The sequence below is a fragment of the Rhagoletis pomonella genome, unplaced genomic scaffold (genome assembly GCF_013731165.1).
Source record: "Rhagoletis pomonella isolate Grant_MI unplaced genomic scaffold, Rhpom_1.0 Rhpom_scaffold_00002, whole genome shotgun sequence".
Lineage (NCBI taxonomy): Eukaryota > Metazoa > Arthropoda > Insecta > Diptera > Tephritidae > Rhagoletis > Rhagoletis pomonella.
The window spans coordinates 103,143,414-103,167,964 of NW_023458556.1; the positions used below are offsets into that span (position 1 = coordinate 103,143,414).

General features: G+C 35.4%; 1 protein-coding gene across 1 annotated transcript in view; it reads right to left on the reverse strand.

The window, feature by feature from the left end:
- LOC118734282 (autophagy-related protein 9B-like) overlaps window positions 1-23,405 on the reverse strand; it is a 37,931-nt gene extending 14,526 nt beyond the window's left edge. The window contains exons 1-4 of the mRNA XM_036463993.1: window positions 23,239-23,405; window positions 22,713-23,171; window positions 19,228-19,529; window positions 17,917-18,016 (exon numbers count right to left, since the gene is read on the reverse strand). Of these exons, the coding sequence (XP_036319886.1) occupies window positions 17,917-18,016; window positions 19,228-19,529; window positions 22,713-23,171; window positions 23,239-23,388 (1,011 nt within the window). The 5' untranslated portion in view covers window positions 23,389-23,405. The remainder of the gene's footprint in view (window positions 1-17,916; window positions 18,017-19,227; window positions 19,530-22,712; window positions 23,172-23,238) is intronic.
- Between the last annotated feature and the right edge of the window lie 1,146 nt (window positions 23,406-24,551).

Genomic DNA, 24,551 nt, shown 5'->3' on the forward strand with positions numbered 1-24,551 from the left:
AAAAGTAAGGCCCCTATTATGAGTTGCATTCGACTATGGTCGAAAGGGCTGATCGTACGAATTTTCATTTGGTATTATGACGCTCATTCGATGAAGAATAGCGCTATTGTGAATTTCGCTCGGTTAGGTTGTTTACAATAGTATATTTTTCACCACTGAGAAGTTTTGTTTACAAATCGAGCAAACTAAATAGTGTGCTTTTGTGAGCCAAATCTATTTAAAATATTTTAAAACTATCAACAGCATACGATTTTGTTCTCAGAGATCGTGCCAAATGAGTATTGGGATTTTCTCTCACCAGCCTTTCGAGCATGTGTTTAATATTCACGACGTTAGAACTGCATGAAATTAATAAAGATTAGTGTCTAGCCGCCATAAAATAAAAGAACAAATGCAAATCATACATTTTTCACAATTTTCTAACACTTCGCTACACCATCGAAAGCAAAATTCTGTTCGACAGAAAATTCGATACACAACGAAAATTTCGACACGGTTGCATAGCGCATAATTTCACTTTCGGTGTTCGATCTTCGATGGATATCAAAATCAAAAATCGAATGCAACTCATAAAGCTTAATTGGTCACCTCAGTAGGTTTATTTTCGGGCCACATGAAAACGGGTTTGTTATCCAGCTGAAGCCATCCTCAGAGTCAATGTTGGGAAATTATTCGACAATGGTTTTTTCTAAATCTTCCAAGTAAACGCTGGTAATGCGCGTTAACGCTAAGAAAATAATTTTTACAGCCAATTTCACGAAAGCAATTTAAGTGATAAATGATTTAAATTTTTTGAATTTTATATGGAAGTTGCTAGTGAAACCGGCTGTTAGCAATTTTCTTAGCGTTAACTTCGAAGTTATATACGTTTTTCTGATTACTTTGTTTATTTATGTGGTTTTCAGGCAAATTGCTAGAAAATCTAACTATAAATGTCACCAATAAGAAAAATCTCGACGTGCTAGAAAAAACCAGAGATGTATTTTAATTTCGCAAGCATCTGTTATCTTCGCAGCGTCATTCAATACGGGTTTTAAATCTAGTGGCGGCATCTTCCTATTCGCCAGGGAATACCGAGGGATCATACAGTGACTTCTCGTGGCGTTTTCGGCCTCTTACTTCATCCTAGACATCACTCCTTTCGTTTTTCCAACCACTTCGAATATCCGCACACTTCCTTCAAACCATTGTTCTGTACAAATTTGTCGATAGCTTTAAAAATTTCGTCGCTAGCGGTGTAAGTACTTCGTTCTTCTTCGATTTCCATTGCGAATGGGTACCTCACTAACACGAGAAGACTACCTCTAAAATCGTGTTGATTCGCTCTTTGACAGTGTGATTGTGAAGTTCCAAAGAATAAGTAATATATAAACGTGCGCGAAACTGCTGCGCTTGTTACGAGAACAGCCCAGCCAGCAAAAAATCCGAAAACGCGGAGAAAAGTGGATGAAACGCGGATTAGGTCTACAAAAGTACCGAAAGTAGTTGTGAAAAGGGTACGTTTTCAGCTATTTTTCTGGAAAATTTTCTGACTGAATTTTACGTTGATAAAACGTGCTGGATAACTACGCTTAGGAGGGAAATATCCCTTTGCTGCAAGCTATTTGTGTTGTGTATGGGGTTTGACGAGCCGAAATTTTTTGATTTTCTGGCCGCCATGTTGAAGTTTGATCAAACCGCTTGCGTTGTGTAAGCAAAGTCTAAAGAATTTGCCGCACCACTAGTATACTCTATCCACTAGCGGCACCCCAGGCATACGTTCCCTGGGGTGCCGCGTCACCCACTTTGGGAAGGCTTGATTTAGGGAGTCCGCACATGAAGCGCCTAGTCATAGTAGTGTAATCGTACCGGCATACTAAAATACGAAGCTTTTATGCCGAAGACATGTATTTAAATGAAGCTCTGTATATTACGATTCATAATCACGTTTGCGCCCAACATTGTAAGGCGCTTGCCGTTTTGAAATCGTAGATTGTTTACTTTTTTGTTTTGGAAATAAAAATTATTTGTAATTTCAATAGGAAATAATCGAAAATATATGATTTTGTGCTAAAACTCGTGCCAATTGTATTAAATCATAAGCGTTTATGCAATATTTTATTGCAGAAATTTCCGCGAAAGTGCAACACTAAGAAATAACGGCCGGAAAATATGTAATGTGTGTGCCACCAGGAATTATGCAAGTCGTGTAAGTGTGCGTAATGTGCCAAAATAAACCAAAGAATAAATAAAATTAAAAAAACTTTTTAATATACCACGCTTTTATAAATGGACTAAAAACTAGAAAATAATATTTCTCAGTCCCATAGAATTTGTTTTGTTACTTTCGATTTTGAAATTTTAGTAAAAGTCATTACAAAAAATGTATGAGATTGAAAACTAAAAACGTGGAGCACATGCATTACAAGGCATTAGATTTAATTGACAATAGTCAAACTACCCTACAAGAACAGTGATAGTCATTTGATTGATCATGTGATACTCACTGGTGATGGAGATCTCAATAAAGTACTTCTATCAAATTTTTAAGAGCAATATGCAAAACGTGATGTAAACATTTGTGTACATATGATCTTCCGTCTTCCTCCGACTTATGGCCTTATTTAGTGGTCTCTTTTTAACTAACGCAAAATTTGCAAATGTGTTAGTAAGGTAAATGAGAATGTGTTAGTTTCCATCACACAATTCTTGTAGGGTACATAACATAGACCTAAAATTTCTACAGAGAAAGTACAAATTTGAGATCGATTTTAAGCGGTCGTTATTTATATACCCACATACATACATATCGCACACCGTCTTCAAAAGAGTCACAACTCAAAATTTCGACATTTTGGACATTATGCGCTAAAAATGTACACAGAGCTTTTATTTGCCTTTCAGCAAAAGCTGGAGCAAATTTTTGTTATAATTTGTTAAAAAAAACCTAAGGTAAAGTCACCCTTGCCCATATGATTAGAATGTGCTACGAAATAGTTTTCCGCATTTTCTGACGAACGTATTATTTTGAGTTGTAACTCTTTTGAAGACGGTGTGCGATATATTACTCTTCATATCAATACAGGTCTATTACATGCGCCACACGCCTTTCATTCAATCACATACATAAATTGTTTATAACGACTTTTGCTAAAATTTTAAAATCAAAAGGTATCAGAACAAATTCTATGGGACTGAGAAATGTTATTTTCTAATTTTTAGTCCATTTATAAAAACTTGGTATATTAAAAAGTTTTTATTTTTTTATTTTCCACTTTTTAGTCTTGTCTGTATAATATTTTACAATAGATATTAAAATAATTCCACTTGCAATGAAAAGAGAACAGAAGACTATGCAAGCAAAATGTTTTGTGCTCACGCTTAGTATGTACATACATACATACATATAGGAGCCATTCTTTTTTAAGTCGGACGGATTTCGTTAAAAAAATTAAGACATGTCTCCGATTCGCTTAAAATTTTTGTGGGTTCTATACATGAAATAAGCTAATACGTGTTCGAGGATTTTTTTTAATTTTTTTTCATTTTTTGCATTTTTTCGTGATTCTGACTAATCATGTACTTCTTCAAATCGTTATTTTAAAGCTAAGAAACGGGCTTGACAGGTCCTAAAGCTAACTTAGCTATTCTATTAACAGTTGAACTTTTTGAAGTTGATTTGCATAGTGAAGACCAGTAAATTAGTTAGGGATTTAAAATTATACCATCGTAATTTTTCATAAAATTTTAAGAAAATGGGCGTGGCACCACACGCATACATCATATATGCGTATCTCAAAAACTACTTGACCGATCTCGACCAAATTTGATATATATATTGAGCGTGAGATACCCATATATGACATATGTGGGTGGTGCCACGCCCACTTTCCTAAAATGTTATGAAAAATAAATTTTTTGCTTAATAGCCATGGTATATATCAATTTTGAGTAAATATTGATGAACTCCTTAGCCACACTGCTCAAAAAATCTGCACGTCCGGTACATACACGCATATAAATTCAAGGCCGTATTTTTGCTTAAATTGCTTAATTTCGACAACTTGCATGCAATTGCATTGGGTGGGGCATCAATTTATTCGAAAATAAATTTAATTTTAGGTAAATACCACATATTTGGCAATTTTCATAAAAATTTTTGAAATTACCTATGATCAAATTTCATAAAAAGAAAAAAATTAGAGGCTCGTTAAAATTTAACCGACTCCCAACAATCTAAGTCTAACAATATATTGTTATACATCGTTTTAAAGGTCTATAATTCCTCTTTTCAAAACTTGTTTTGAACGGTTTTTAAAATCGGATGGAAAATAGTCAGTCTATTAATAGATAAGTGCATCAAGTATGAAAATAACGGGTTTTATTTGTATAAAAAATGGAGGGTCCAGCAACTATACGGGACCTATTTTCATGGAGTGCTCGACCATACCTACAACCTACACTAGGTTTTGTTTCGGGTGTATTTCATGACTTTTTTCTTGTAGCACCGTGTTATTAGCTGTCAAATTTGTTGTGCTTGTTATACCCACATCTAAAGGAAACGTAAAATTTGTTCGCTGTGCCACCGTTATCACTTTTTTCTTCTATATTCTACTTCTTTTTCTTTATTGGCGCTGTAACCGCCTAAGCGATTTTGGCCGAGTCCGGCTGGCGTGCTACCCGTTTCTCTACTCAGTCGAAAGTAGCACTTATTGGCAAGAGTGATTCTCCGTTGGATTTCAAGGCTGAAATTATTACTGGTGTTAATGCTTCCCATTCTAAACATTCTAAATAAATGGTCAAATACCAGTTATGGTCACGGTAGAATATTAACGGAGGTTCCGGGACTACCCGGATTGGTGCATGCACTTCCGGAACCTGCACCCGCTACAGCGTTCGCGACACTCCTACCCTCAAGGGAAGAGTGGAAGCATGACGTTGTAAGTAGTGGAGAGTCCATCCATGTATACACAGATGGCTCAAAGCTCGAGGGAAGGGTTGGAGGAGGTGTATATTCCCATCACCTGGGAATCTCCCTCAGCTTTCGTCTCCCGGACCGCTGTAGCGTTTTTCAGGCTGAACTGATGGCAATCGACAGGGCCACGAAACTGGTAAAGTGTGATATGATACCCCAAGTTGATATCTATATCTTCACTGACAGCCAGGCGGCAATAAAGTCCCTCACGAAGCAGTCGACAACCTCCATGGTAGCCATGAAATGCCGCGCATCTCTTAACGAGATGGCTGAGTCATTTCGCCCAAAGGTAATATGGGTTCCGGGACACTGCGGCATAGAGGGGAATTGTAAGGCCGACGAACTTGGCACGAAACTTCCTTTTGAGGATATAAATGACGAAATAGGAATACCCTTGCAAACTTGTAAGCTACTTATCTCCGAGAGGCTCACTAAAGTAGCGAACGAAAGGTGGCAGGACGAAATCACCTGCAAAACTGCCAAACAATTATGGCCGGTGCTCAGCGCCAACCGCACTGGCCTACTACTGAGTCTAAATAAGTCCAATATTAGATTATTAGTATCCGTCATAACAGGACACTGCCTAATTGGCAAGCACGCCTATCGACTTGGCCTACGCTCACATGACTTCTGTAGAAGTTGTCAAGATGAAGAAGAGGAGGAAACGATTCTGCACCTGTTGTGCCAATGCCCTGCTCTATCTAGACGAAGACTCTCCACTCTCGGTAGGCAATTCTTCGACAACTTGGAGGACCTTAGATGCGTCGAAATCAGGGATCTTCTAAAATTCGTTCAAAGTTCAAAATGGTTTTAGGAGGGATTGGGAGTTGCTGACCCAACATGCAGCATCACAATGGGCCCTGAGCCTAAGTGTGTCTTATAGACGACCGCGACAACCTACCTACCTAATGCTTCCCAAATAAACGAAGTCGTCTACTTTACAAACTTGTAAATGTCAACAATGACGTGTGTGCCAAGACGCGTATGCTCTGACTGTTTGTGTTATGTATCTTCGTTTTGTCCTCGTTCACCACCAGACCTATGAGCGGTTCAGTTCTGCGGCTCTTATTATCTTTTCCAACAGCAGATTTACGGGAGTTCGCCCTGGTCTTAAAACCTTCCGTAAGTCGCCTAACTCTCTGATAAAATTTTTGGTCGTTTTTCCTATCGGCCAGCATTTCAAGATCTTCGCACTCACGTATTTCGGCCTCTCTCTTCTAATTGCGGCAATACGTCTCGCTTCCCTCTTCAGCTCCCTATAACGGTCCCACATGGCTCGCGTTGCGCCCGATCGCAGCGTGGCCCTGGCGTCTTTTTTCTCTGCGGCTTCTTGACATTCCCCATCGTACCAGTTGTTCTTTCGTGCTCGCTGAAATCCCACTACATCTTCGGCGGCGATACTTAATGATTGGGAAATGTGGTTCCATTGCACGCGTTCGTCGGATTGTTGAAGAGTGCTCTCAGAGAGCAGGTGTGTGAGTCGAGTGGCGAATAAATTGGCCGTCTGTTGTGATTGCACCATTTCGACGTTAAGCTTTCCTTGCATTGTTGGTCGCACCTTTTTTGGTGCACAGAGGCGGGTGCGTGTCTTGGCTGCAACAATATAGTGGTCCGAGTCGATGTTTGGCCCTCGGAGTGTACATACGTGGTGCCAGCTTGGTAGATCTTCTTATGCTGGAACCTAGTACTACATATTACCATGTTTCGGGCCCGGAAAGTCGATCAGCCTCAGTCCGTTATCGGACGTTTCGTCGTGGAGGCAGAATTGTCCGACAGTGGCGCTAAAAATCCCTTCCTTGCCCAACTTTTGATATCGTGTCAGGGGTACGCTCCAAGCGCTCATAGAAGAGATCCTCGTCCTTCTCTTCCGTCGGGGCATGGGCGCAAATGAGCGAGATATTCAAGAATCTCGCTTTGATGCGGATTGTGGACGTTCGTCCACCGGCGTGAACGCCAGTACTCGGCGACGGGGTCTCTCTCCTACCACGAATTCAACACCGAATTTGCGCTCATTTACGTGGCAACTGTAGTAGACGTTGCAAGGATTCACGCTTACCTTACCTTGCCCCGTCCGTCGCATTTCTGGGATGGCGGTTATTTCAGCCTTTGTCTTCCCGAGGACATCAACCAGTCGGGCAGAGGCACCTTCCCCATTGAGGATTTGGATATTCCAGGTGCATACCCTCAAATCATAGTCCTTTATACGTTTGCCGTGGTCGTCATCAAAAAAGGGCGTTTCATTGGGCAGGGTTTTAACGTGGCGGGACCCAAACCCAGCGCAAGCGAAGTTTTACGCCTTCTCACTTTAGCTCGTTCCCAAATGGGTGTTTGGTTGCTACCCAGAGGTTACGTGGTTATAAATATCCGGACGTGAGCTGCGATTTGAACCGTACGCACAATAATCACTTCTAGCCACTCCCTGGTGAATGGCAGTTAAAAGCTTTCCTCTGCTGCGCACGGCATATTTGTTTACTTTTTCATTTGGCATTTCTCCTCTTCTTCGCAAAAATAATCGATAAAACTAGGTTGGACACCGAAAAGTTATCGGTTTAATCAGATTATTTAAAATTACAGATTAACGAGAGACGGATTTTGTATGGCTAATCTCTTTTCTAATTACAGATTAGGGAGTTAAGCTCGAAAATGAGGATAATCTACTTATATGTAAACCTAGTATAAGGCACTCTCTTGTGAAGGACTGTAGGAGACAGCTGCTCTCTGGTCAATACGAAATTACCCTAATTAGGGTCCCGGGACATAATTACGTTTACGGAAACGAGGCACCGCAAGAACTAGAAAGGTGCGGTTCCGCACTATATGTGTCCCACACAAAAATTACACGGTGCTACAAAAAAAAGTCACGAAATACACCCGAAACAAAACCTAGTGTAGGTTGTAGATATGGTCGAGTACAACATGACAATAGGGCCCATATAGCTCCTGAACAATCCATTTTTTATACCAAAAAATCGTTATTTTCGTACTTGATGCATTTATCTATTACTAGCTTGACTATCTTCCATCCGATTTTAAAAATCGAACAAGTGAAAAGAGGATTTATAGAGCTTTTAAATGATGTATAATAATATATTGATAGACTTAGCTTGGTGGGAGTTTTCATTGGTTAAATTTTAATGAGCCCCTATTTTTCTCCATTTTTTGAACTTTGATCATCGCTAATTTCAAAAACTTCTATGGAAGTTGCCAAATATGTTTGACTTATCTACAAGAACATTTATTTTCGAATAAATTGATACCTCATTAAATGTAATTGCATAAAAATTATCGAAGTTAGGCAATTTAAGCAGAAATACGGCCTTGAATTTATATGTATGTGTGTATGTACCGGACGTGCAGATTTTTTGAGCAGTGTGGCTAAGGAGTTCATCAATATTTAAAATAAAATTAGGGGGTAGGGTCTTGAAATTTCCAAAAAAAAACATTTTCGATGAGCACCCTAATGTACATATGTGCGTATGCACATAAATAAATGTTTTTTGTACCTACGTTTGAAAATATATTAAGGGAGTTCAAGATTTGTAGCATTTTCGGTTTTTTTTATCCCATTTGGCCATAATGCGTGGTTTGGTTGAAATAAAATGCGCCAGATAGTTTAACGAATGTTTGAGATCATGTTGTTACAGAACTGTTTGAAAGTGAGCAGTCAAATCAACTGAACAGAAAAACCAAAAAACACTTTTCAGCTATCCTGGAGGTTAACTCTTGATATTGGCGCAGTAAAGCTAAGCGTCAAAAGTAAAAAAAAATTCTTTCCTAGCACAGCAACAGCAGTTTTTTAGTGTATTTTTTACTTTTTCAAACACTGTTTAGTACTATAGTAGAGTTTAATTTTATTTGCCAAAAGATTAATTTTATATGCCAAAAGGTTAAATTTATTTGCCAAAAGATTAAATTTATTTGCCAAAAGATTATTTTATTTGTCAAAAGATTAAATTTATTAGCCAAAAGATTAAATTTATTTGCCAAAAGATTAATTTTAATTGCCAAAAGTTTAACTTAATGTGTCAATGCTATATACAATGGCTCTTAAGCAAAAAATTTATTTTTCATAACATTTTAGGAAAGTGGGCGTGGCACCACCCACATATGTATATCATATATGCGTATCTCAAAAACTACTTGACCGATCTCGACGAAATTTGATATACGCCTTGAGCTTGGCCTCCTTCATCACCGTGTTGATTTTTTTTGACATCTAATACCCTTCAAAAGTAGTTAGTTATAGCCAAAAGAAATAGTATATAAATAGTTACCACTAGTCGACTGCTAGTTAGTTAATAGTTAGCTACAAACTAGTCCCATTTCCTGCAGGGTAGTTATTACCCTATCGGAAGATGCTATAATATTTCCAAATGACGGAAAATGTCAGTACTGCTCTCACATTCCAGAAATAAACAGATACAAAATACACTTCAACAAGACCTGAATCGCCAGCTAAACTCCTCAAGAGAGCAGAAAAAAAGAAAATGCCATGAAATCGGCCCGTATGGCCATCAATTCCGCGGCGGCCACTTAGCTGATATTAGTTTTTAGGCTTAAAGGAAAAAAATGTAGGTACACACCAAATAAACACAACCCAAACGCAGAACCAAAGTTGTTCACTCATTAAAAATTAAAGCCAAAGAATATCGCCAACTTGCACGCTCAAGAGAGCAGAAAAAAAAGAAAATGCCATGAAACAGGCCCGTATGGTCATCAATTCCGCGGCGGCCTGGCTGATATTACTTTTTCGGCTTAAAGGAAAAAAATGAACACACCAAATAAACCCAATCCAAAAGCAGAACCAAAGTTGTTCACTCATTAAAAATTAAAGCCAAAGAATATCGACAACTTTTACGCTACCTTGGGTGTGTCAAAATAACAAGATCACATTCACGCTAACATTGAAATGTGCATATATAATATTTTAAATAATAAATGGGAGAAATCATTAATAAACGAAGTTCATCGCAATTAGATAATGGATCATTAGAGATAATTTCATGAACTTTTCTGAATTCGGCTGCAAATCATTTATTTTTATATTTGCGATAAATTTTTCTTGCTTTCCAATCTATTTTAGTTTATGTTTTTTTTATCTTGTTAAGAGTTAACACAATTTTCTAAATAAACTGCATGTAGAGAATCTGACTAACATTTCCAATTTTTGAAGTGAAAACTTATTTAGCGGAGGGTGTGACTTGAAACTCGATGAATCGAAAAACGTGACAACAACAGCAAAAACAATACGCATTTGTATGTTATTTGCCTTCACATGTCTATTCTGCGATGGTAACAAAAATTTTGTTACCGATAAATAAAGTTTCTGGTAATTTTTAGACCCTATTTGCATTCTGCCCACTGGTAAATTTTATTATGAGATATAAACAGAGTTAACGAGATATAAACAGGTAACAAAATATTGCCCCCTGAAGTATGCAACACCAGAATTTATACAAAACTTCGTAGCTGAATAGATTAAGTTGTTACCACGGTGCTTAGAATTGCGGTTACAAGTGGTGTTATTTTTTGATAAAACAATTTTCCGGAGTCAATATGTTTGGTAACAAGCAGAATAGGCCTGTAACAGGGGTTTAAAAATGGACAGTAACTTTACTAACCGGTAACAAAATTTTGTTACCAACGCAGAATAGGCCTGTAAGTGTGTAGTTATGTCTGCTCATAGAATTCAAGCGAAGTATCGAAGTCAAATTGAAGTGATTTTGTTTTTGTTTTCTTCGCTTTTAAACCGCTACTTGGGATTTGCCGATTTTAACATTTCTCAAGTAAAAGTAAACAATGCCTCAGAAACTTTAGATGCACTGAAATTTGCTAATACTTTCACAAAAAGCGCCGTTTTTTTAAATTTTCGCTAATAATTCTTTTTATAATTCATATATTTTGCAATTTAACATAACAAAACCTCGTTATTGAGAAAATTTACTATTTTACAGTTTATTTTATCCTCCCATTCCGCTTTGTTTACTTTTACTTGAGAAATTTCATCGCCGCCGCGAATTCGGAATCTTGTATTGTATCATTCTTGTACCGTATAGTGTTGGACAGTTTTTGCTCTTAAACTAAAAAAAATTATGTCGAGCAAATATAAAACTAGATACTCAAAAACGCGAATATGTGGTAGATTTCAGACCTTGTGTGGTAGATGCTCAAAAAAGTGGCAGATCTACCACAATGTGGTAGAAGTCCGATCACTGCGCTACTGCATTACCGAGGAGCCTTTCGTAAGTATGTACTCCAATATGGCACAAATGGACCACATGGTCCAACAATTTCCGCAGGGTAGCCAATAAGCTGATACAAGTTTGTGTGTTGTGTGCTCGTTTATGGCCGGAATTTTCTAATTCTCCCAAAATTGGTAAAAAATCAGAAGAAAAGCAGCGGCATCATTACAAAAGTACAACCTTTCTCCACTGGTGGTAACAATATATCGCAGCCCGTATGGGCTTTTTTGCACGTACGGGCCAGCGAGCCCATTTCGCGGGCTGGATCAGGGGAAAATCATGGGCAAACATGAAGGTGGCAACGAATCTTACTAATACACGTATACCAATGAGAGCCACTGCACACATTTTTAATTTTGTTTATTTAATATTCATTACATCCGATTTTAAAACTATACAGAGTTAAAAAATGTCAACAAAGGGGTACAATAAAGTGCAAGTTTCAATTGTCTGTAAAATAGCGGTGATTTTTGACAATTTTTTTGGTGATGGTGCTGCGCATTTTCTCTCATACAAAGTATGCGCGACAAAATTTTTATATGGAATAAAATGCGCAGCACCGTCAATAAAAAATAAAAAAATTTCAAAAATCTGGGCTATTTTAGAGTCACTTGAAACTTGCACTTTATTACACTATAATTGAATGGGCTATAAAACTGCATATTCGAAATTTTTCTAAAAATATTATTAACTTATTCACTGCAGGTCATTAGGATGGCACACTCCTATGTTGACCTTTTTTAAGAACTGTTTCCAGCTCTCAAGAAAAACGAAAAAATCATATAAAATGCTACCCAAGAAATGGAAAAGAAATTTTCTTTTAAGTTTTAATTTGTAAAAAAATTTAAAATTGCATTTACCCGTGGAATATGGTATATTTAAAAAAAAAATTATATGGAACAAACAAAAGGAAAACTGTAAATACTAAGGATTGAAAGGGTGTCCAATTCAAATGACGAGGAGTGTATATGAGCAGATGTGATCACTACCACAAGTAAACGCGAGCTGAAAGTGTGATTGTGTTAGTGCAGGCTTTCCCAAAGTGGGTGACGCGGCACCCTGGGGTAAAATTTGATCAGAAAATTTTCAGAAAAATAGCCGAAAACGTACCCTTTTCACAACCACTTTCGGTACTTTTGTAGACCTAATCTGCGTTTCATCCACTTTTCTTTCCGTTTTCGGATTTTTTGCTGGCTGGGCTGTTCTTGTAACTAGCGCAGCAGCTTCGCGCACGTGTATATATTACTTAAGCTGAAATTAGTCAAGAACGCAGAACGTATACTAAAACGCAGTCCGTATACGAAGAATTTTGGCGATTACTGGAGCCCTCAGTGTTGCTTACTACAGTGTTGCCACCCATCAATGCCTTTTCATAAACTTACCTTTTCAACTACAATTTTTCGTAGATCGTAGCTAAATATAGACTACTTAGTTTTCAACAAAAAACCTTATTCAATAGTAAATTGAAAATATTTTAAACGTATTATGAATAGGAAATAATAACTTTTTTACCATCTCCAAAACTGACGAAGTGGCAACCATCTATAGAAGGAAGAAATCAGCTGACATGGAAAAATCTAAATTCCGCAGATTTCTGTGCTACGGGCTACAACTACAGAAAAATTCTGCGGTGCTGAGTTTTCATTTACATGGCGCTCTGGTAAGACAGATCGTGTCAGCTGACTCGGGTTTACGTACCGGTAGGTTTACGTTCTTGGCTAATTTCAGCTTTATTCTTTGGACTACAGTGTAGTCACTACACAATCACACTGTGAAGGAGCGAATCAACACGATTTTAGAGGCAGTCTTCTCGAGGTACCCATTCGCAATGCAAATCGAAGAAGAACTTTTGATGAGCGAGGTACTTGAGACTTACACCATTACCGACGAAATTTTTAAAGCTATCGAGAAATTTGTACAGAACGATGGTTTGAAATGGAGCAAGTGTGCGCTCACAAACGCCTCTTTAGAGAGTCGGAAGTTTTTAAAAATTTCTTAAGTATATTTTATGCCAAAATATATTCGAAAGACTACACTTAAACCCGCTTTAACATTTTCTACTCCTGGCCAGTTTACCAAGCTCCTATCCTCTGACGATTCATTGAACCAGAACTCCGTTGTACTCATTTTTACCACTCTTTTATAAACTCGCTTTCGTTTTTATTTCATTTAAATTTGCACAAACTTACATATGTACATATGTATAAGCACACTATTTAGTTTGCTCAATTTGTAAACAAAGTTTCTCAGCGGTGAAAAATATATTATTGTGAACAAGCGCTATTCTTTATCGAATGAGTGTTCGTACGATCAGCACTTTCGACCACATTCGAAGATCGAATGCAACTCATAATAGGGGCCTTACTTTTACATTTCTGTTAGACTGCATTTTCAACAAATGCTTACATAAACAAGTAATTTTTAAGCAAAGATCAAACCGACTTAAATTCCGATATACAAATTTAAGATTATCGTTAATCTATTCATGATCCAATGATCAGATTTAAACCGAATTAGAATGGGATCGCCTGTGAGGTATCACTTTTCCTTTAAATAAAGAATTATAGTAATCGGTTAACGTGGTCCAAAGTTATGCGGTAACATATGTACATTAAAAAAAAAAAAACATAATAAAAAACTATTCCGACGAATTGATAACCTTCCCCTTTTTGTGAAGTCGGTCAAAAACAAATACACCAGCAAGTTTTCAGCGTCAAATGATTTCAGGGTAAAATTACCAAAGCTCCCAATAAACTTAAAGGAATAATGAAATCATCAAAACAATTTCAGTCCTTACATAAAAGCTAAAGGAGCATAAGTTTTGCAATGTGTTTTCTTGTTTTTGTAGACATTTGAAGAGTAGGGGTGCCGCGAAATTTTTTTGGCACAACAAGGGTGCCAAGGTGAAAAAAATTTGGGGACCCCTGTGTTAGTGTGCCAATTACGTTTGAATGATTTGGCGTTCACTTTGTTACGCTCTCGCATGTATACGCAAGTAATGCTTACGCTCTTTAAGCAGGCGCTCACTCTCTGTCCATGCTTGGATGTGAGCAAATTTAGCATCGCTATAACTGTTGCCAACTGTGTGCCTTTCGCAATAAATTAAGTGCGTTTAGGGAATTAAAACGCGAAAAGTTTTTAGTTTAGCGCTTGTTTCGTTCTTTGGTGCCCTTTTCAAGGCAATTTTATAATAAAAACGTGATTCTATGGTGACATTGTATTTATTTTGTTCATTCATTTATTCATTCCAAACGTACGGAAAACTTTATCCGTTGACTTACACATATGTTAGTGTTTGGCCGAGCTTCTCCTCTGGATAATATACTCCCAGATAATCCAAACGCAATACTTTCACACAGTGTCTATCACGGAATTCATAGAATATTCTGCTAATTAGCTGGGTGTGCGCATTTGTACAAAAGTAAGCAATTGCATGAAAATAAAGCCGCTAGAGAAACCTAGTAAAGTTTTGCAAATTGTTTTACGAATAGAAAAACATTTTGCAAATTAGATTAATTAACTGCGCATAGTGGAAAATATTTACAAGTGACATTGCGTGATTACTTAAAATATTTGAACATACAGCTTTATATGCAAAAATACTCTTAAACACAGCAACACAAATTTGGTGTTCATTTTTGGGAAAACTGCGCTATTTTCAGTGTTTTGGTGCTTTTTTAAATAAAAAACTTGACAATACTGATCACTAGCTGACCTTTATCGAGCGCTCTTTGCTGGGTTCGGACTGCAAAAATGAGAGTCAAAATCAAGTTTTCGTAGTAGATGTGCATTTCTTATCTATATAAAAAACAATTCATTTCTCCTCTTATCACTGTATTTTGGGACTAAAAAAGCATTTACATTTTACGGTTGAGATGTCATTTACACGGGTCGATTTTGTTTGAACGACAAAAATCTACTAGAAAATCGACCCGTGTAAAGGCGCCTTAATCCAGCGAGCAATTATTATTAAAGTTAAAATGCCTTGGTTAAAATTAATAAAAAGTTATTTCATTCTTTCTTTACCGGGACAATTGTTACATCGGTGGGCAAGGACGCAAATACAGAACTTTAGACAGAGCAATCTTTTTCGATCGGGTTCACCTCTGCTCTATAGCATTAGTACCTGATAAAACAGTAATGGTAAAGGGTGATCATTTTCCTCTGAACTCTGCGTGTGCGATAACGATTTATAAGTCCCAAGGAGATGACCTCGTATACGCTCAACAGCTCCTGTACGTCGCATTATCATGAGTGACATCGATTAGAGGGTTACATCTCGTTAAAACAAAATTATAATAATAATATAGAAAATTGTATCATGGTCGGAGAGCAACAGTATCCACAATTGAGTAGTCCACTTGCAAAGTGCGCTATGTACAATTTTTTCGATTTTTAGTTTTTGGTGGATTACGTACCAGTATTTAAAGTAGTTTCATGCTCACTAACAACACAGTGCAAAATCTTTTTATATTCTGAAAAAATAGCATAAAATGTTAACTCTTCTTCCAAAAGTCGCTATCATGCTTATTTATAAACTTTCAAAAGTATCCATCTTCTGACGAACCTAGAAAACTGCTTTAGGTCGTGTAGACTGTTAATGTTATCTTATGTCATGGTATGTTATGTTATAATTTTATAAGGCTCTTATTTATCCAAATTTTCAGGTAAAAATAAAAATGATTCAATTTAAATGTTACTTGTTGTCGTAGTCGTTTTTTCAAATTTGTGGCTTTTTATTATAAAATCACATAACGCTGTTTGCAAGTTTACTACTCAATTGAGTTGCAAGCTGAATTAGAAAGGCAGCATCTAAGGCATCTAGTACCGGGATTCGGGATCCCGAATCCCGGGAGTCCCGAGCCCTTTTCGAAGTCCCGAAATCCCGGGATCCCGAGGGCAACTAACAAATTAAAATAAAACGACATTCAGACACTGTAATGGCATAAAAGAATTATAAAATGCAACCCTACAAATAATCAAATAATATATTACAATTCTAATACTACTCTTATTCTATGTTATAATATATATAACATACATATGAGGCATTCTTTTTCATACCGGACTCCAAATTTGGTGTCACAATTTCGATTGGCTTCACATTTATCCTTTTTTCTTCGGATATATGATCTATCAAAGTTGGATTTTTTCGTGATTCTGACTAAATAATCATGTACTTATTCAAATTGTTATATCTCGGGTTCTGTTCATCGTAGAGGCTTCATTGTTGACTCTCGCAAAATAAACCACCTCGTCATAAAAAAAAATATTTTAAAAATAGTTCTTAAAAAACTCCCAATTTATGGAACATGTTTTTTATAAAGAATTTAACAAGGATTAGGATGGTGTAATTTTAAATCCCAAATTTACTGGTCTTTACTATGCAAATAAACTTAAACAAGTTTAACTGTTAAAACGACTTCGACTGCAATATGAATGAATTTCAATTTCGTAGTTTTTAGTTTATTCAGTTAGTAATTAGCTTTTTAAACTGATATAAACTAAAGATATTTATATTTCTTTTCTTAAAAACACAGACTTATTTTCCTTTCTAGTATTCGCACTAAAGAAAAACTGTAAAACTAGTTTGTTAGCATATTTTAATTAATGGTAATAATATCCCGAAATATCCCGGGATTACCAATTTAAGATCCCGAAATCCCGGGAATCACAAAATGGTCCGGGATTTGATGCCTTAGCTGCATCTGATTCGACTTGAAACAATTGAAAAAGAACTTTATGATTTTATCATCGTCGTCGAATTTTCTTATTCTTTCAGAGATGGGGTTGGATAATGAGAACACTTTAGACTTGTAATCTACCACAACACATATTATCGTATTGTTACTGCACAAATAGAACTCAATGCACAACAATCAATCAATGTCTGTTCAAATTTCTAAGGTGTGAGAAATATGTGCTTGTGGAAGCAGACTGGACCATGAGAGAACAGTTATATTTGTGGCAATTTATATTTCTCCCAATCAACCAGTAAATAAAATTATTGAATTCATCCATGACAGTTTAATAAAATATACACCAGAAGTATCACAAATCCTTAAAAAAGGCTACAATAAAATTCCGATGATTTTAAGTAGGGATTTTAATGTGAATTATGCGTTGGATTCAGCGCTCCCGATTGAGTTCCTCGGCATCAAATTAAATTTAAAATTGTCCTGCAGTCACACCGAATTGACAACACGATCGAAAACAATCATTGATACTGTGATTCAAAGATACATTAATGTCATCTCAACTAAAGCATTTATTTCATATTTTAGTCACCATAAGCCATTCGTCTCTTGTGTAGAAATTTGAACATGAGTCTAAATAATAATAAAATAAAAAAATTGAAAACGAAAAATTATAAGAACTTATCAACTTCGTACCAATATTACAACAAACAAACGCATTCGTCTCGTTCTCTTGTAATTTAATTTTATGAAGGTTTCACTTCTACACGGTGTGCACTACACACATGTTTTGTTTTTACAAGAGAAACAAGAAACGGTAATGAGAGAACGTAAACTACGTACTCTTCAATATGTATATAACATAAGATAGTTAATTTCTAATCCAAGGTTCTAAAATTTTTAAGGAAGATGCGCCTTAATATAGTGCACCTTAAAACGTAAAAGAACCGATTTCAGAAAAATGTCAGTTGGGGTCTTTCTGCATTTCATTAACAATGTGCATAGTAAGTATTTTTGAGCTTACATTTTTTTTATGTATTTCGTGCAAGTATAGAGTGCTTAGGCACATATCTGCCACTGTGATGTCAATGGGATTCGAAACTTTAGTATCGATTCCATATAAGCTGTAAGGGAAAGAATAAAAATTGTTTAATTAATGTTACATATATACTCTGGTGCCAACTAAATAAGCCTGCTACATTTTGACCAAATTTTACTATTTTTTTTGTTTAATTTCTCTTAATTTTTCACAAAAGTATAGCTGTTTATACATATACATATAAATCCACATTACAAACTTTTCACAAAAATTCAACTAATTTTCACCAAAAATGCAAACTTTTTAAATTACAATTTTTGTACAATAAAGGCAAGTTTGAGTTGACTAGAGGCCATTGAAGTATTAAGTAACCAACAATAGGGGGCGGTTTGGTTTGTTTATTTTTAATAGCAAGAGACAGGGGGTCTGGATGATGACTGCGCTATTAATATTTACATATTAATTTATTTTTCTGATATTTCTAATAAATTTAGTATACTAATTTATACAAATATCAAATGTACGTTAAATTATTTAGGATGCACTTGCACGTGAATTTCATGACTACCAACAAATAAACATTAACAGGTTTAAAAAAAGAAAAAAATGTTATATAAGCATATGAGAGGGGTGGTACGAACTTTGCTTATTTTTGCTGACAAGACGGAGGGAGCGGTTAAAAATGACTGAAAATTAGCTTACGCAATACATACTTGAATGGGCCCCTTAGGAATTCGCATTGATTTTTAATAATTGCTGAAGCTGTTGTGCTTTTTTTTAACCATATAAGATTAGTTTAAAGTTGTCAAGAAAAATTATGAGAAATACTTCCTTATCATGAGTTTCGCCCGAAAAAAATTCAGCAGAAAATTTTTCATCCGCTCATAGTGAATACACGGGAACGAAAAGAGAACCGGTTCGGGGAAAATGAGCATTTGCCATTAAAGTGGCCTATAAAACTGCCTACCAAAAATTATTCTAGAATTCTGACTAAAAAGATTTGAAATTTGTTGAATTTTTTAAATTTTGTACAAAGTTTGGAGTTTTTATTTATATGGGTTTTGTTTTAATGATAATAATAGATTGACGCTTACACAATATGTTAGTGTTTGGCCGAGTTTCACCTCCGATTTGTGGCGTGTGCCTTGATGTTGTCACACAAGGGGAGTTTTGTTATACTTTTATAAAAAATTAATGAATATTTAACAAACAAAAGGAAAAAGTCAAAACAGGCCAAAATGTTGTGCTATTTTTTACGACACTGTATGAGCCTTATTTCACTATATTTTAACTTACTTATATAACAGTGCTTCTGATGGTCCTTGCAAACGTCCCTCTACCTTGCTAATACGCAATTTACGCATATTTTCTAACGAACTAAGACACGAAGTCTGCAACCGCAGCATATTTGCTTCTTGCTCGCCAAGGCTTTGCTGGAGCATTTGCTCAAAGCCACTGGTTTGAGGAATATTTTGTGTGGCATGCAGTTTTTTGTATTGCGATTTATCCGGTTTAAAATAATGCTTTATCGAAGATGTCAATAATTCAGCCCTTTGGACATTATGAGCATGAAACACAGAACTTGCCAACGAAGAGTACTGCAAAAGTAAAGTTTTAAAATAAGCCTTCAGCATACATATAGCGTACGACCTAACTACGATTTATTCTCCAGAACTAAGTATTTTTTAACAGCTGATTTTGTATGCTTATGTAATATTCCGTAATTTATTTTGGATTTTAAACATAATTTTGTTAATAATAATATGAAATATTGTAAGAACAAGGACGCATAGTACTGACAATATACTAGGAGTTTCATAACAACACCCATTAATACCTTAATTTTTTTTTAGGTTTTTGATGGAATATATTACTACATGGGTAAGGCTTCCTCAAGTGTGCCCCGAATTTACCAATGTTAATATTTTTCAATGATTTCAGGCAGCGCCGAGTTTTGTATTCAAAAAGTACACTGTGTAAGTTTTGTTGAAAGATTCCAAATAGTTTCTTTTTAATCAACAATTGAAAAATTTTGCAGTGTTTATTGTCCGAATGAACATTTTTTTTGGGTTCAGATTTAAAAAACATTAAACTATACAATGAAATTATTTGCGTTACAAAAAATAATTTTTGTTTTGCTTTTCAATACTTTTTTATGAAAAATTGAACATTTAAGCAGTTTCTGCGCTTCGTGGACGAAAATTTTTAGCAGCAACTTCTGTAATAAACATTTCGTGCATTTCGATATACTTTGGTCGGAATGAATTTTTATTTGCCAGGGTGCGCTGGCACACAGTGCACTGTACACAGTGTAATTTTCGACTACAAAACTCGGTGCTGCCTGAATATCATTGATAAATATTAATCTTGGTAAAGGGCCCACTTGAGGAAGCCTTACCCACATATTAAAGTCTATATTCAGCTATGTATATAAAGCATCGCTCCAGCAAATTCTGTACAGCAATTGTTGGAATGTATTAAAAAGTTGCAATGCAGATCGTTAGACAACAGATCTACCATTATGAGGTATAAATTTCATAGTACTGGCTTTTTATTTGACAGTTTTATTTGCGTTGGAAGTTGCTGCTCAAAAAATAATGTTGAACAAATTCGTTGAAAATCCGACATTTTCGAGATCAAAAATCAAATTAAAATTAAATATACCAAAAACTTATAATTATCCCCCAAAAATCAATGAATAGATTCCTTCTGCTTAAACTAACGGGGTAACCTAATCATTAAAAGACATCATTTCGTGCCAGCTTAAGGATACGGATCTTTACCTCAATTAGGAAAAAAACGGCTTATCAGAAGAAGATCGCGCGAGAGAATTGGAAAACGATTATCCCCAGTTCAGCGAATGCAAGCTATGGCAAGACTTAAACCTTATCGAGTTATAATATATAAAATTCTGTTAGATTAAATACATTTTATAACAAAAACCGCACCCGTTTACTTTACCCCAATGTTCTCACCAAATGTGGCATTTTATAATAATGACTAATAAAACATGTTTAAAACTGGACTTCGGTTAACTCCCACGTTAAAAGTTTTAAGCTAAAAAGAAACAGGGTGATATCCTTTTACAACTAAATCTATAAAAGTTGACACAGCTGTCAAAGGGCTATGAAATGACAAGAGAATCGAGGCAGTCTCATTAAAACTCGATCAGACTCCACAATGGGTCATATGACCCCAGAAATATGCTGGAAGGAGCGCTTGCGTAAAGTGTTATTTCATTGTATCATTTACTTTAGACCTTTTGTTAAGTGTTGGTTGGTTTTTATGAAAACTAATTATTCACAGGTAACTTTAAATCGGTTTGAAGCCAATGATGTGAATTAAGTTCTGGAAGTCATCAATTTACGAATATGACCTATCTAAGTCAAATCGAAAAATACATCGTATTTATTTAAAACAGAATTAGTAGAGATGTGCAAGCTGTGGAAAAACCAAAACTAAAGATAGTTTAGTAGAGCAAGTTGACTACACAAGTCTCTAGAACGGGTGTTCAGAAAAATTGTATCATCATCAAAGAAATTGTCTCTTATTTATTTATCCAAGCAAAATATGAAACTTTCGCTAACATGTATCGATAACGGAATGTTTTCCCTTTATTTTAATATATTAAATATTATTTTCTGAAAATCTATCAAAAAGATATAACCCATTTCATGCGTACCGATTTTGAGTGAACTATGCTTTACTATACTATACCACCTAGGGCTGTGCGATTAATTGATTATTCAAAATTTTAATTAATCTTACTTAATCAATTATTCGATTAATTGGAAATTATGATTACTCAAAAGTTCAGTTACTCGAGTAAACAAGATTTTGATCAGCCAAAAACAAAAATATTTGAGTAATTTGCTTTATGATTAATCAACACTATGAGTAAAATGAGTAATCAACATTTCAAAGTACTCTTTACATATAAAGTAGTTGAAGTTCCTTGAGAAATTGAGATATTTTTTTCATATACAGATTGTAAAAAAAAAAATTAGCATTTTCCAAAGCAAACTCTTTTAACGAGCAAAATTAATTTTTTTGAGTAATCATATTTTAAGTAACTCGATTAATCATCATTTTGAGTAATCAAAATCTTGATTACTCGAGTAATTGATTAACCGAATAACTGATTAATCAATTTACTCGAGCAATCGAATAGTCGCACAGCCCTAATACCACCATTATAGTACCATAGATTAAATGGTTATTTGGAGTTCTAAGCGACTGATATGTCAGAAGATTAAAATGAGCCGCTCGCTTAAAAATTAGCGACTAAAAGTTCCGGTTTTTATTCAATTTATTCTTCTTAAATACCATAGGTGTTATAAAGAAATAGGTATCTATTTGGCGGTGATTTTTATTTCATAATTGTTTAAGAAACTTTTTAAGTGGAATTATTGCAATATGTTACGGAGCTCCTCAGTTACATTTTAGTTTAAGTCAAAGATTTTCTGTATATTTACATTAAATTAACAATTTATGAATATTTCGGTGTCGATAAAACATGAAAACTTATCTGACGCGTTGTGTGTAGAAACTGCGTTTCCGGCTTAAAAATCATCATGGGCGAGCAATTATGTTTTGAATCAAAAAAAGTGTTTACTATGTATCTAGCTTTCCTAATTAATTAATTAAGTTGACCTACGGCCCACAAAACTACAAAATTATGCTCAAATCAAAGGCTTTCTTCCAAAATGGTCACTTATTAAAAAATGTATATACATAAAATCTTACTTCCAGAATATTTACTATTTGTATTGTATAAATACCTCAGCATCAATTGTCCCAAACGAAATTAAACTTTCCGTTATGGGGTTGGGCTTGCTTTCCGTTTCGTTTTCCATAGCGTTTCGCAGGTCCTCCGCAGCATGTTCTCTGATTTCATTTAAAAAATTAACAGCATCGGGTGGAACTTTCCATTCCGGATTGGTCAAAGTAAACCGAATTAATGAAAGTTCAATTTTTCCATTGTCAACTTCATTCTTGGCAGTTCTGTCTTGTTCATCCAGTTTTCGTTTTTGTTTTGTGTTAGGTTTAGGAAGCTGCCAATCTGGACTACCGTGTTTTCGCACATCCATTTGAGCAAATGAGCACACGTTTCCAACACCTTTTACACTGACTGTAAAACTTCTAAAGAATTTCACCAGCTCCAAAGCTCTTGGTCGGAATACAAACATCAAAATGAATGGTGTCATAAGAGGGCTAAAAATTTCGTTCAGCAGATATCCCTAAAAGTGTGTTTGATATTAAAATATTGAGAAATCATTTTCGAAATATTAACATATAACAATTTACCGCCTTGAATTGGAACAAATTTTCAAATTCTTTTCTCACAGCAGCAGTATGGGCCTTGTGTTTCCAATGAGAGGGCAGATAATGAACATGTGCTAATATGGCTGTCATCAATTGTTCTGGGCACCATATTAAATTTTCATCCGGTATCATTGTTCTGAAAATTTATACGAATATGTCGTGAATCTCACATACTTTAGTATAACTGATTTAGCTAGACTTAACTCACGCAAAATCACAAGAAATGGTTACTTAATTTATCAAATCATTCTACAAATAGTTAGATCTAAAATGCTTGAAAGGAATTGTTTTGTGTTTTCCTTTTGTGCGGTTTTATCAGAGATATTGAATATACTTTTTCTTGTTTTTTTTTTTATATACATATCGTTGATGTTGTTGCAAAACCGCCCATCGACCAATTGCAAAACCGCCTATCTTACGGCACACAAATTTTACAGGAGAGCGAAAAAACTTTTTTTTTTGCAGGCATTGCCTTGATAGGCGGTATTTTCTCTGGCTATTACTTTAAAAATCGGTTGTTTTAATAACGATTTTACGATTTTTATGCATAAATCTCGATGCATGGAGTTCGGGGTTGTCAAATCTCATTTTTGCCACAACGGCGATTTAGGCGATATGTATTACGATGCAGCGAACGAAGGTGGCGCCGTCCGACATACCGCTACTTTGGTTTTGCCGATTTTGGCATTTCTGGTCTACAAGTAAACGACGCCTCGCCTCAGAAACTTTAAATGCACTAATACTTACACAAAAATCACCATATTTTCACATTTTCCTTACTAATTCTTATTGTAAATTATATATTTTTACAATTTAGCACAATTAAAACACGTTCACTGTCGAAAAATTGAATATTAAGAAACTTAGCTTTTCTGACATTTACCTTTAACATCCAATTCGGCTTTGTTTACTTGTGGTACACAAATGTCATCGCCGCCAGGACGGCGCAATCTTGTATTCTATCATTCTTGCATCTGTATGTATTTATTGAATCTTTATTTCGAAACTAACAATAAGTTTTACAATTTTACAAACTGTGTATCATTATATTTAAAATTTCTGCGACAATACTTAGACATTTTATGGGTATTCATGGAAACGCGTAGATGCCTCGTAACCGCGTAAAACTGGTTTACATGGTTTTGAGCAGCGATGCAAGTCAAAAAAATACATCGATGTTTTTTTCCATTTGATGCATCGAAATATAGCATCGATTCATATAAAAACATCGATATTTTCGATTCATCGAATGAAATTATCAAGTTTCTTTCAATTAAAAATATACAACAAGAAAA